This window comes from Lycium barbarum, chromosome 7 (assembly GCF_019175385.1).
Source record: "Lycium barbarum isolate Lr01 chromosome 7, ASM1917538v2, whole genome shotgun sequence".
Classification (NCBI taxonomy): Eukaryota; Viridiplantae; Streptophyta; class Magnoliopsida; order Solanales; family Solanaceae; genus Lycium; species Lycium barbarum.
The window spans coordinates 119,330,757-119,346,084 of record NC_083343.1 but is presented as its reverse complement, the minus strand read 5'-3'; the positions used below and the strand labels follow the sequence as shown (position 1 = coordinate 119,346,084).

The following is a 15,328-nucleotide window of genomic DNA, read 5'->3' as shown; positions in this document are numbered from 1 at the left end:
CGAATAAATCAATTAAATTTGATTTATAAATTGCAAGTGGTGCTTTCCAACTAGATATATACATTTAAACTAGAATGCGAATGAAATAGTCGATTTATGATGTCTCACATTATAAACTCATTTTCATGGACTTTTTAGCATCATCCATTTTTTGTACCTTCGCTTTCGTGCCTTATTTGCAAACTTTGATCATGCGCTTTTTTTTTTTTTTTTTTTTTTTGAGATAATATCATGCGCATTTACTATTATAACTATTCAAGTTATTTTAATAACATAATTTTTCTTTCAACGTTTTAAATTTCTTTAGATTGTTCTAAATACCTACCCTCTCCATTTCGTCATCATTACATATGGATTGAAACAGTAGATGTCAATGTGTAAAAATAAGGGATGCATGTAGGGGGTGTACATGGACCGGGTTGGTTCGGGTTTTTTAAAGACCAAACCAAACCAATAAAAGTCGAGTTTTCTCGGTTTTGTTAGGGTTTTTTTCCGATAAAGTCTTCATACAAAACATATAACTTGTACTTCAAATATTTTTTGAGTCCTAGTAAGATACGACTATCTAACTAAGATATTTATTAAGAAAATAACACAAAACGTGAGATGAGAAATGAAATTGTACAAAAATATTCAACGAAAAAAATTAATGAAATTGCATAAAATAAAATGATCATAATCTAAAAGTATTAAGTCATGCTACAATAAATACGACTAATTTACAAGGCATGTAGAAAATGATCATAATCTAAAAGTACTAAGTCGTGCTAAAATAAGTACGGCTAATATGTATTAATTATATGACTAGATATTAAAGAAAAAAATAAAATTAAGTTATGTATTTTTTCACTTTCTAAACTAATATAAAACTAAAGAATAGATATCAACATTACTGTCATTCCAGTGTTAGATATGAATTACTTTTGTTAGCATTAATATTGATTTGATTTTTGTTGAGTTTTATTTGAGTTACTAATATCATTGGGCTATAAAATTTATTGGACCATTCAAAATTCTAATTCCAAGCTTAAAATAATATGTTAAAAGATAAAAAGTTATGACAAAGTTAAAGAAACATTTATAAATTACATTATAAATAAATATTTTTATGTATAAAATATGTTTGAAATTTTACAAATGTAACTTCGGGTTGGTTTGATTCGGTTTGACATTTTTTAGTTAAAACCAAACAAAACCAATAGTGTTCGGGTTTTTCTTTTTAAAACCAAATCAAGTCAAACCAAATCACTAGTCAAATTTTTTTCTCGATTTGATTCGAATTATCAGTTTGGTGCGGTTTATCGGTTTGCTTTGTACACCCCTAGATGCATGTGCGGTTATCTCTAAAACAGTATACTTAGTAAGAGAAAAATGATTTATTTTGTCAGCAGCTGCAAACTGGAATGGAGGGTTGAGCTTTTGCTACCCTCAGCTTTGTAATTTTTTATTTATTGATATAAAAATCGCGCTATAAAAAAATAGAGCAACGCAGCTATACCTCAAACTACTCTATGCCTCGTGTTCTTATTGTACTTCTTGATAAAAAAATTTAGTAGGCGTTTGGCCAAGCGATATGAAATCATGATTTCATATATATTTTGACTTTATATCAGCGTTTGTTTATGAAATTTGCACAAAATTTTAACTTCAACTTCATATCATGATTTCAAATCTCAAATTCACCAAAAGTTAGGATTTGGGATTCCAAACCAAGATTTCAAATATTTTAAATGTAAAAGTCGACTCATAAGTTTATATTTTGTAAAAAAGATCTTTGTAGAATATCATCCACTTCCCAGGTTTGGGTGGGATTCTAAAATATTTAAAATGAGATATAATCAGCTTATACTGCATACTGGGTTCCATTACAAAAGAAAGAACAAAAGAAGGGCACCGTATTTGCGAGGATGCCTAAACAGGAGCTTTTTCCAACTATATTTTTTTGTACAATTTCTAGAAAGCAAAAGGCAAGGATATATTACAGTAATTTATTAGAGTACATGTACTGAGTGGATTAGAGGTATAATTAATTTGATAAATGAATCCTTCAATGAAATATCTGGGGTGAAAAATATCTGAGCCAAATAAAAAATGAACTAGTCGTAGCACTTGTCTTGAAGTGTAAGCAGAGGCGGAATAGTTTATATTGTGATGCTTCAACTATGTATATCCAATCACTCACTATATACAATATATTAATTATATGATAAAGAATCTTTGGCTAAATATAAAGTAAAAGAAAAGTGAGAAAGATGGAAAATTAAGTACTACCTAACTAGAAGCATTAGATCTTAAATAAGTAAAAGACCTTTCTCCTGTATCATCTTTCTCCGTTCCACAAAACAAACTTAACGGCGACTTAACTGACTTCAACGAATGGTTTGATGAACCGGGTTTAGATAACAAAGTCGGAGTAGATAAAAACCGGAACTTCCTGAACCGGCCATCATCCGGTTCAAACCGGTACCCTTTGGTTGAACTCCTCTCTAGAGATAATAAGGCTTCACTATTGTATGCCCTATTTAAGCTTAAATCCACCAATCCCTTTTGTACATCATCTGGTAACCTTAGTGTAAACCTCTCGTAATTTTGACCGGGTTGAATCAGTGAGTGACCCGTCGAGTGAGATCGACTAAACATTCCCAAAATTTTCGGTCTTCTAGGTGTCGATTTTGGTGCAACGTGTCGAAAATTGGGTGTTTTACTTGTCGCGTGACTACAATTTGGAATATTATGACTATGAATAGATGTTTGAGGTGATGTGTTTATTACCTCTTGTGGACCGACATCAGTCACCTGAATATCTAGTACTGCTTCGCTCCTTTCGGTGTCTGGATGTGATGTAACCGAATTTATGTCGGTTTGTTGAACCAATTTTCTTATTTCACCTAATTTTTTCTTGAGATTCGCTCGGCAGACAGGGCAAGTTGTACGAAAGGCGAGCCAAGCATCTATACATTCAGGATGAAAAACATGATAACAATTCGGAAGAAGACGGAGAGTTTCTTCATCTTCGAATTCATTCAGACAAACAGCGCATTCCAGGATGGATTTGCCCAATTTTAGGGCCTTGACATCGGAATAGCGAAATATTGGGAAACTTTTAATGATGTTGGAATCGAGTCCACGGGAAACTGTAGGTCTGTGACGCATGAAATGAAAACCCAATGATTCGTCGAATGAATTAGGGCTCATTCGACGAATATATACGAAGACAACCGCCATCAAGACTAATACGAGGCAAGCAAGTATGATCGCGAACGTTGGGCTGATTTCAAGGTTTGAGTTCATCGGACGTGTTAACGTTGATGGAGCTAAAGATTGTGTCCCTGAAATTGTGCCAATTTCTGCCATGATGTAAAGTAAGCACAAGAAGAAACATAGTATATGCTTCATTTCAGAGGAGTAGTGAATAGTTGATAAAGGCAAAAAAAAGGTGCATTAAAGTGGTTGCTTGAGCAAGAGAAAAAGTGAGGGAGAAGAACTTTTTGAATGCGGGACAAGAAAAGGGCAAATGTACAACACACACACATATATATATATATATATATATATATATATATATATATATATATATATGAAGGGCAGATGCCACATGAGGTGGTTTTACTTTACTTATAAAATTGATGAAAGGAGAATGGTGTCGTTTCTTTTTGGATATATATTCACATCAAATCAATGCAAATTAACATGGTTCAGTAAGGTTATAAAATAAAATTTTACATTAACTAATTATGCTTAAATGACAATTGTGTATATCCAAATATATGGTGTGCATTCATTAATTTGATGTAAACACTCCGTGTGTCAATAATTTTTATGCCTTTTTTTTTTGTGGGAATGCCCTACGGAGAAGGAGAAGTATTTGTGACTTATTATAGGTGACCGCCCAAAGAAAAAATTAATAAGGTTGACTATGGAGACTGGATAGGTTTGCTTAATTAAGATTAAAAGTACTTAAAATAAATTTTGATAGGAGTTATATATGTCTTCCTCACTTAAAACTATAGAGAAGAGGTACCAAATAAATATTCGTTAGTTGAAGCTTAGGGTTGAAAGGCGTGCGTAATGCCAAGGAACAGGAGGAATCAATGACATAAAATAGCAGGCCCTTACCTCCAAATTTCTTAGAAAATATCTCCTTTCAATATATATGAATTAGTTTGATTGGTTATGAAGTTTAAGAAAAGAAGAAGATGCGTTTCGAAACTTGTAATATTAGATATGTTGTGATATTTTTGTCGCTATAAAACCATACTATTAAAGAAAAAAACTGAGAAATTTTAAGTCATATATCTTCAAAATATAAAAGGGTGTCTATTAAAGTGTGTGATCATTTCATAAAAAAATTCAAGCTCTTAGAGGAAGCACACCCATTTAGTTAATTATGTCTTTCGACACGCCCCCTCACATGCGGCTCAATTTTTCTTTTTACGGGCTAAACATGTGTAAAAATTCTTTTTGATTATGTATAGCAGTGAGACCGCACTCAGAATCTCTGCCTACTCTGATACCATATTAAAATATCTTGTCATCTCATCTAAAAACTTATTAATTAAGTTATTAGAGAAAACACTATGTATTTCATCATATATTTGGAGAATGTCCTTCATATATACGGAACAAAGGAAGTACCACATGATCGAGGTTAATTAATCTTTTTGTTGACATTATTTTAATGGGTTTGCAAGCATATTAATTATCACCTCTTTGAATTTTTTAAGGGACCTGAAAGTCAGCATAGATATTTTAAGACTGTTTTTAGTGGTCCTCAATGTTCTGCAACAAATTTTAGATAAGAAGTTGATGTTCGACGATAATGACGTTTCTGGGGGTTAGTTGGCTGTTATTAGTCACATAGGAAAATAAAAGTTCCAATATTGAGGACCCGTTTGGCCATGAGAAATTTCACTTTTTGCGGAATTTTTTTTCGCTTTATTTGAAAGCCCGCATTTGGCCATGGAAATTTCAAAACTCTACTTTTACTCTTTTTTTTTTTTTTCACTTTCAGTATATTCAAATAATCAAATATTATTTACCAAAACTTATAACCAAACACAATTTCAACTCCAACTTCAAAAATCCAAATAAAGTGAAAAATATTGATTTTCATGGCCAAACACCTACTGAATTTGATTGGCTAATAACTCAAGTTTTTATCTTTAAGTGTTATGAGAATCAGAGGCGGATCCAGGATTTAAATTCTAGGGGTTCAATTTGTTAAGATTCTTAGTTGAACCCATTATATTTTAAAAGTTATGGATTCATATCTACTAATTATTGTAATTTTGACAAAAATTTTACACATAAATTTATGATCCGTGTAAAAAGTTATTGGTGCTACATACACCTCTGACGAGGACAACACATTATTTGACATCAAATGTTAAGCTAGCGTTTTACCATAGATTCCCAAAAAAAATTTGAAAAACTTAATTTGGGTGAAGTTTTTCAAGTTTTGAAAATGTGTTTGGTCATAATTTTCCAAAACATATTTCACTTTTTGTTTCGGGAAACATGAAACGTTACTTATACCCATAAGTTCTAAAAACCATCAAAATACTCAATCATACAAAACATACATACTTGCTAATCTCAAATTGTACAGAACATGGTATTTTAATAACAACTGCTAATAAAACACTTACTATCTACTACAATTCAAATTACAATACAAAGATCCATTTTTATCTTCGCAACAGATTTCTACAGTTGGCATAGCAATTCCTAGGGTTTCTTCTTCTACTGTTTGGGCACATCTTAGCTCGTTCGCTTTATGGAAGAGACTGTTTTGATTGTGGAAACATGGTAGATACGACTTTAATGGAGGAACATGGTAGATATAATTAGTTAGGTCATAAATAGATGGGACTTTTTTTATAAAATACAAAAGTTTGGGATAGTTTTTAAAAGTTTTGAAAAAGCTAAAACATAGATCTTAGCCCAAAAACAGGTTTGAGCAAAAATTTGGGATTTGAAGATTTGTTTTCAAAATCTGTTCAAATTTTATGGCCAAAAAAGATTTGAAACAAATTTTCAAAATATGCTCCCAAAATCTATAGCCAAACGGGAGCTAAGAAAAATATCCTTGCCTTGGATTTTAAGCCAACCAGACAGTAGTGTTGTTTTCAATTCCAATACATATATACAGAAATTTATTCAATGTTTGGTTTAATTTAAATCATGTACTCCTATGACTTAATGTTTTATAACCTATTCCTTCCGTTCATTTTTACTTGTCTTGTATTGACTTGGCACACATCTTAAGGGGCCACAAATAGAATGAATTTTACTACACCACTCCTAATTATTACTAAGTTACCTAATGATTGAAATCATTCAAACATATTTTAAAAATTATGCAGCCACAAACAATTTCTTGAAGTTTTCAACTCAATAATTAATAATAAGGGTAAAATATGAGCAAAATGATAAATTATCTCTTAGTTTTCTAAACTGGACAAGTAAAAATAGACAATTATTTTTAGTATATAGGACAACACGGAATAACTAATTCATATTAGAACTTATACACGGATAATTACCAAAAGAACAAAATTACCTTTATCATTTCCTAGAAACCAATGAAGGTCATGCATCCGAGGGTACAATTGTAACAGTGTCCGCTTAATACACAATCCACTAAGGCAAGTGCTTTAGGCCCCTAAATCTAAAGGACCCATTTTTCAATAGTTACAAAAGTAGAGTTATGTTAGTAGATCTTTTTCTTTAAAAAATATTGAATTAAGCTAGAAAATAGCTCATAGTAGTAATCTACTATATATGAACAACAATATTCCCAGAAACAATTATCCCAAGTTTAAACGATGTCCAATAATTTTGAGTTTTAACTATCAAGTCTGCTGAAATAGGATTACTCTTCATCATTTTAGCTTGCATAAATTTTCTTTTTACTTTAGACGTATACCTCATACACATGTTTAATAACAATGTATATATGAGTTTAAAATATTTTTACTAATTGACATGAGATGCACGTTCGGCCCACAGGATGCACTGGGATAATAGTTGGCAAATTTAATGTTGGTTTAAAGTATATATAGCATTTTGTTACATAGTAGACGTATTGGCATAACACTTGGAGCCGTTAGGTGACCGTAATAGACCTGAAATATTATGCGCCTATTCATCCTTACTCTGACTTCATACTCATCTGATCTATCTTTTAACATATAATGTACATCTATTATGTAGGTTGTCATGTGTTGCCGAGACTGTCCTTTCCTTTACAAATTCTGAATGATGCTCAACTTCTAAGTTTGGTCTCTCTGTGAAGATTAAAATACTTCAATGCAGCACCGTGAAGCTTTGTCAGATGAATAACCCTTGATGCCCTATAAAAGTGCACACCAAATAGGTACCAGACTACATAGGTCATACATGTAGACGAGGATGGAACAATCTTTTCAGTGCAAGCATCACGACGAAGATAAGCCATGTCTAATAATCTTTACTATCAACCAATGCAGAAGGCAGAACCCTACTGTCTGCCTCAGTTTCAAACTTTAGACAACCATTTGAGCAACTACTAAAATTAGCTATTTACCTACGTGGGCTTACCGAGGGACAAATTCTATGTAGCTATTCCGAGGGACTTTGCCATGGTGTACCTCGGAAAAGTCAAATATTTTAATTTTTTTATTATTTCTTAGAGATACCGAGGTACGTCCCTCGGTAAATTATATGACTTTTTTACAGTCAACATTTATTTGACTATACCGAGGGACTCTCTCGGTACATAATAAAAAACAATTAAAATTTCTGAGAGAGACCCTCGGTAATATAAATACAAACATTCTGAATTTCTTTTTTCCTGTACCGAGGGACACCATCAGTATATTCATAGAAAGTAAATGAAATTAAACAAAATGTACCGAGGGAGTCTCTCGATAAAATAGATATAATTATTTTGAGTTTTCTTTTTTAAAGTACCGAGGGATGTCTCTCGGTATATTTAATTATGTAAAATTGAGTATTTAATATATATATATATATTAAACAAATAATAGCGAGTTGTCAATTGATAAGTCGCTCGGTAATTGCTTAAAGGTTTATTTTTTCCTTTTTCAGTTACATTACCGTTCTAGACTTACCGTAAGAAAATTTAGTAGTACCACTTATTTATTGTACTAAGTTGGCATTTGGCCATGAAAACCAAATATTTTTCACGTTATTTGAAATTTTAAAGTTGGAGTTGAAGTTAGAGTTAAAGATGGAGCTGTGTTTGGTTAGAGTTTTGCAAAGAATATTTGGTTGTTTGAATATATTGAAAGTGAAAAAAGTGAAAAACATGTTTCTAGGTGTTTTCCAAATTCCAAATATAACTTGGAATTTTCATGGCCAAACGTTGATTTTCAAATAAAGTAAAAACGTTTTCTGGGAAAAGGTAGAAGTATATTAGTGGTATTCTTAAGTAATATTATTGTAACTTATAAACTGATAAATACACTAAGTAACAGTCAATCATTGGTATCTTTAAGAAATATTATTTATTGAATAGCCTATACGTCAATATTTATAGTAATTGAAATTGTATTTGTGATATTCTATCATGTTACAACCACTTAATGAGTCTGAATGATTATTAAAGATCTATAACAAAGTCTTAAATCATTAACATGTCAATTAAAAAAATTCTATAAAGAGGGCAGCTCACCCCTTCCTCCCTTTAATCATCGCTACCGCTACGGCATCCCCCATCATTATCAATTATCATCATCGCCTACTATCTCTACTCACAACCACTGCCATTGTCAATTACTACAATCAACGTACGTTGTCACTAGTCACTGTTTACAATCACCACCACTAACCACCGTTTCTACAATAACCATCGTTCATGACTACCTACAATCACCACCATCAATCACCACTATATATTGTTAATCACCGTCATCATTCACCACTATATATCGTCAATTACCGTCATCATTTACTAACACTATTAGCTATCACTATCAATCACCACCACCAATCGCTACCATCAACTTCTATTACCGACATTCATTACCACTAGCTACTACCCACAATACCACCATTAGTCGACACCATCTTTAATTGACACCCACAACACCACAACTAGTCATTGCTACCACCAACCTTCATATAATATTTTTAATTTTATTTTAATAACATATTAGATTAACTTTGTATTGTATTAAATTTCATACTAATTTTTAAAAATAAAGAATATTTTACACATTCAGACGTCGGAAAACAAACAGTCTTAAGTCTTAACTCTTGATAATGTGGTATTCAGACCTTAATACAACATCTTAGTATTCATATGTGTATTTAGATTTAGACATATAATTCTTAATGCAAATCTCAATAATCAGATGTTCATTCAGATTCTGACCTCTTAATCTTAATAAAAACAAATGAGACCTTAGTGAGTTTTTGTGTTTGGAGAAAACTTGATTTGACATTTTCAAAAAAATAATAATATATTTTTCACTCTTTTAGGATAAATTCTTAACAAATACTCCATCCGGATAAAAAAAAGAGTCCACTTAGTCTTTTTTTTTTAGATAAAAAAAAGAGTCCACTTAGTCTTTTTTTTTTAGATAAAAAAAAGAGTCCACTTATTAAATCAAGAAAAAATTAACCATGTTTTTCCATATTTTCCCCTATTAAGTGTTATATGATCAAATCCCAATGCTTATTTAATTAGCGGTAATTTAGTCAAATTACCTATTTTTGTCTAGGAGTTAGTGTTTTCTTAAGAGGTATGCAAATGGCTAAGTGGATTCTTTTTTTGATCCGGAGGGAGTATAAAATATATTTTGTCAAGTTAAATTTTTATTCAACTGGTTTTTCGATCTAAAGCAGTTCTGATTTAAATTATAAAATATTTTAAGTGAGTTTTTCGTAACTTTTCTACATAATTTTACGGTTATTAACTAAATTTTAAAAAATTATTTACTTATTATCTCCAAGATTATAAGATATTTTTTAATGCTATATACTTAGAGCCAAAAAAAAAAAAACTGAGAGAAAACTTAAAAGGGAAAAGAACAAAAGCGGGAAACTTAAAGCGCCAAAAATTTCAGCAAAAAGAAAGAGGGAACCTTTTCAACTTAGGTTTTTCCACTTCTTTTTCCGCAAAAACCTTTCCACTCTTCTTTTTCACTGATCCATTCCATTTTCACGAAAAGAAGTGAAAAAAGACAAGACTACGAACAGAGGGAAGCTAAGATTGAAGTTGCAACATATTCAATTGGTATTTAGAAGCTTTTCTTTAGATCTTCCCCCAAACCCCTTTCTATCAATCCACACCAGGTATAATTTTCCTAATAGCGAAATATACCCTGAAATTCTATCTGATTTGTTCGGAATTGAAATTTATTTGATCTTAACTGTGTTAGATAATCCTTTTTTGCCTTTTTATTTTGAATATCTAATTCTCGTGTTTTTAGGGCATTTTTCTTATTAATGTAAATACGTGAAATTTCAGATGTTTGTGTCTTAAGTTTGCATCTTTTTGTGATTTATTTTTTGTTTGGGAAATTAAGGTTTCCAATCACATAGTTCTTTTTCTGATTTTTTTTGGGTTTGAAATGCAAACTGTTTTGTTCTTTAGGGCATTTTTTGTTATACTGAATGTATATAATCGAAATTTCATATTGTCTCTGTCTAAAGTTTTCATTTTTTTGGGACTTATCTTTGTTTGTTGAAATTAAGATTTCCAATTTTTTGTCTATTCACGACTATGTCACTTTCCCCCCTCATTTGGATTATGAAGAATTGGTTGCAAATTATGGAGATCCTTCTAAGTTTATGAAATTTTAGGAATTCACTTTACAGCTAAACATAGTCAGCATAATATTTAAGATATCTAACTGTGTTATTAATTAACCCATAAAGTATAAATTTTATTGCAAATTGTAGTTGCTTAATTTGCAAATTGTGGTTGCTTAATTTTCAGCATCTTTCCGTTAGAGTTCTTGCCTTCGGTATTGCTGCTGCTGCTGAAAAAGAAGACCATAACCCTTTCGTCGTTGCCCCCGCCAGTCGTGGTTCCCTTCTCTCCTTCCTCTCCCTCCCCCCCAACCCCAAGAATTCTATTAATTTTTCTTTCAAAATCTATGATGAACTGGTCTGGTTTTTTCGTAATGAGTTGGTTTTGTTCTCTGAGATCTTTTTCACCCTCGTCTCTGTTTAGGGGTTTGTTTTCTAATTCCTGAAATCTTTGTATTTTTTGTTTTGTTGTTGATTGAACATTTCCTTTACCTCTTTTTCCGGTTGTTCCCTGCCTTTTATGTGATTAAGCCTTTTGTTTGTAGACTATGAGGAGCTCAAAAAAGGGTCAAAAGCCTGGCTGACTTGGGGCAGATTACTGGAAGGAGCTTAATCAATATTGGGCTACGCCATAGTTTCAAAAGAAGAGCGCCAAGACAAAGGCAACTCGAAAGTCTAAGAAGGGTGGCTCATTACACCCTTGTGGTTCAGTGTCCATGGGGACTGCTCGGAGAAAATTGGTATGTGTTTCAGCATTTAGATGGTAGCAAATACAAATAATGACTTAAACAACATTAACTTTGTTTATTTCATTTGCAGGAAGTTTCTCTTGATAGACCACCCACCCGTCATGAGGTATGGAAGAAGACCCATACGAAAATCGAAGACGGAAAAGAAGTTTGGGTCGAGCCATGGGCAGAGGATACCTATGTAAGCTCTAAACTTACTTGGAATATATTTGACTAGTAATATTATTTTATAGTTCCTGGTAAGAGTTAAGACTCTACTTCTATATTTTGCTCTATCAAATTGAAAATAGATGCAAAACTGTGTATTTCAAGACGTTCACTTCTTATACTTACCTAACAGCATGCTTATACCACGAAATACTCATTGACTTACTTTTTTCACCTGAGATGTATACGGGCCTTTTCTACCGACTCTGCAAATATATGTGGCAAGATAGCAAGAGATTACAGCTGTAAAACCTGAGATATTTGTTGATTAATGCATCACGCATCGTTAGCTAAGGCATGTTAGAATTTTATCAAACTGGTGATTTGGCTTTTGCTTATTTGGTTCCAATAGACAAGATTACTTGTGTCTAGTAAGGCTAGGGAATAGGAAAAGAAAAAGACTATGGGAAAACTTGAAAATGGACACGCTATGACAAAGCCTTGTATGAACTGTAAGCTCTTCTAAAGAATTGAAGCTGCCATAGGCTATACATCCTCTACCCTCTGAACTTTTGGTTTATTTCGTGCAGTTATTCTTTCATTTATATAACAATGTTTATAGCAAATTAGGAAATGTTGAAATATTAATTATCGTCATTGAATGTATTGTGCAGGAGGTACTTCCTAGATTATCTCCTCGTCTTGGTGTTGAGGCAAATTAGAGCAATGCTTGATTTTTGGTAATACTTTTCTGCCATTTATCGATGATTTTGGCTATCATTTCTTACCTCCCTGATCCATAAAAATGAACCTTGTCTATTAATCTTTGCTGAAGGACAAATGTATTTGTTAACTGTCACTTAGTCTTACCTACTTTCTCAAATTGAAATCAAATGCAAAACTGCAATGGCATACATTTTCTGATTATCACTTCTCAGTTTCTTTTTGCACTATCAAATTGAAAACAGATGCAAAACTATGTATTTCAAGACGTTCACTTCTTCTACCTACCTAATAACATGCTTATACCACGAAATACTCATAGACTTACTTTTTTCACCTGTGATGTATACGGGCCTTTTCTATTGACTCTGCAAATATATGTGGCAAGATAGAAAGAGATTGCAGGTTAATACCTTTGAAGCTTGGACATTTCATACTTATATTAGTCTTATTCACATTGACATAAACCTGCTTTGAAAATATATGTTGACAAGTGAAAACAAGATTTATCTTGCATGACACCTTGGTTTAAGATTCAAATATTCTGAAACCTTGGAGATTCTGCCCATCCGAACATCGGCTGGGCAGCTTGCTAAAAAGCTACTCAAGTAAAATGAAGTTATCTTGTATTGTTTTTTTCCCTTTTCAGAATTTCTTTTATATCGTTTGTTTATATTCTAAAGTTTACTTTTCATGTAGAATCGATATAATCTGGAGAGGATGTAGAGGTGAGGTGATCAGAAGCATGGAGACGATACGGATCAGGAGAATGGAGAGCATCGAGAGGCAGAAATGGAGTATTGGGTGTCAATTGTTATTTTTTTTCTGACTTCTGTTATTTTGGATTGTTTGAAGTCTAGTGAGATGCTTTTGATATATGTTTGCATAACGTCGAAGTTGGTTGGATATGTACGATGTTTGTTGGCTTAATTTTAATGCTTGAATCATTTCAGGGTATTTTTATTATTGTTTTGATGGCTATTATTGGCTTTTTTTGTTTCTATTGAAATCTTTTATATAGCAAGTGGTGCGGTAAAAAATAGGTACTGCTTGCCAAAATAATACCAGAAATACTGAGGGACTTACCGATAGAGTCCCTCGGTAACAAGTGTAATTGCAAATCTCAGATTTTCAGGTTACCGAGGGACATCCCTCGTTAATTTTCAAATATCAAAGTACTTTGAATTTACCTTACTGATGGACATTCCTCAGTAAATGAAAAATATAATTGTTAAATATTTATATTGATCGAGGGTTTTCCCTCGGTGTATTTAAATTTTTAAATTTAATTAACATTAATATATCGATGGATGTCCCTCGGTAAATATATATCAATATTATATATATTTTTTAAGTACCGAGGGGCGTCCCTTGGTATATTTAATTTTGTATGAATATGAGGGAAGGGAAGTACCGAGGGATGTGTGAGGGTCTCCATCGGTATTTGCTGAGAGTGTCCTCGGTATTATTTACCAAAGGTCAAATTACCTACAAGCCTAGTACTGATGGCGTCCCTCGGTAAATCCTGGTTACCGATGGACGTCCTCAGTAAATTCCTTAGGTAAATCAGGAATTTTTAGTAGTCAACATTACTAGCAGCCTTGGAGCTAATCACTCCTTTCAGACAATTTACCACTCACCATCAACTCCCGTTTCTCATCAAATGGAAGTTCGATTTGCCATCAAGAATCTCAGACATACCAATGCCCTGCGACTAACTAAGGTTTCCCCATAAGTGGATCTTGTATTACAGATGATATGAATGAGTTCATGCACAAGCTAAAGGAACTAGAAACGGTAATGTTGGGACCTGATTTGGACTTCCTAGAGAATTATGAGAATTCCTTGTCAAGCATGCAGTATAGCCTCCCAAGAAATTGATAGCTGGCGGCAAATGATGGAGGCCTTTCCTAGACATGATTTGAAACAGGTGCTTATTGCTTGTGCAAAAGCAATATCCGCTGGTGAATTACTTACTGCACAAGTTTTGATATCTGGGTTGCGTCAAGTGGTTTCCAGATCAGGCAAACCGATTCAGAGACTAAGAGCATATATTTTAGACTGGGTTGCAAGGTTGGTTGCATCAAGAAGTTCAATATGAAAATCCTTGAGATGAAAAGAGCCCGTAAGTTTTGAACTTTTGTCTTCTATATATGCACGTCGTTAACAAGAGGTGCCCTTACTTCAAATTTGGATACATGTCAGCTAATATTGCCATTGCAGAGTGAAGGATGAAAATAGAGTTCATATCATTGATTTCCAGATTGCTCATGGGAGCGAGTGAGTGCCTATGATCCTAGCTTTTGCAGCTCGTCCTGGTGGACCCCCACATATTCGCATTACATGCATTGATGATGCTCGCAGAGGAAGGCTTAATCTTGTGGGCTAGAGGCTTTCCAAACTCGCTAACACTTTCAAGGTGCCTTTCGAGTTTCATGTGTTGCCTTGTCTGGTTCCGATGTTAAGCTAGAAAACCTCGGAATCCGAACCGGCGAAGCACTTGCAGTAAATTTACCTGGACGTGATTTGAAATAGGTGCGGCACACGAGATGCACGAGATGCACGAGATGCACAAGTAGTGCACGGAGAAGGTAGTTTTATTGAATATACATGAGACCTCTTATTAAAATTTGACTTTAGGCCACTAATTCCATTGACATGTCCTTGAATTGTAGACTCATTATATTTTAGTTTAAAAAATAAAATAAACATTTTAAATGTTAACTTGTTTATCCAATTTTAGTACAATGAACCAAACACCTAACAAGAAATAATATTGTATTACTGATTTTTACGTAACTAATCCCTTTATTATCCTGTATAACCATACATCATACCAAACGACCCTAAGGTATTTTAGTTACCATCCATAATAGGTATTATTTATCGGTTTGAAAAATTAAAGTTGTTACTAAATATATGTTATTAAAAACAAAAAACAAAAACAA

At 32.8% G+C, this 15,328-nt stretch overlaps 1 protein-coding gene, 1 long non-coding RNA gene and 1 pseudogene across 2 annotated transcripts; 2 read left to right on the top strand and 1 right to left on the bottom strand.

Moving 5' to 3' along the window:
• Window positions 1-2,026: 2,026 nt before the first annotated feature.
• On the bottom strand, window positions 2,027-3,490 carry LOC132602507 (E3 ubiquitin-protein ligase ATL6-like). Its single transcript, XM_060315340.1, has one exon. The coding sequence runs from the start codon at window positions 3,394-3,396 to the stop codon at window positions 2,272-2,274; it is 1,125 nt and encodes a 374-aa protein (XP_060171323.1). The 5' UTR covers window positions 3,397-3,490; the 3' UTR covers window positions 2,027-2,271.
• A 6,532-nt stretch (window positions 3,491-10,022) lies between these two features.
• On the top strand, window positions 10,023-13,324 carry LOC132602506 (uncharacterized). Its single transcript, XR_009567808.1, has 5 exons — window positions 10,023-10,302; window positions 11,307-11,501; window positions 11,581-11,691; window positions 12,332-12,397; window positions 13,080-13,324. It is a non-coding gene; the product is annotated as an uncharacterized LOC132602506 (long non-coding RNA).
• A 561-nt stretch (window positions 13,325-13,885) lies between these two features.
• On the top strand, window positions 13,886-14,915 carry LOC132601827 (scarecrow-like transcription factor PAT1; annotated as a pseudogene).
• Window positions 14,916-15,328: the final 413 nt, after the last annotated feature.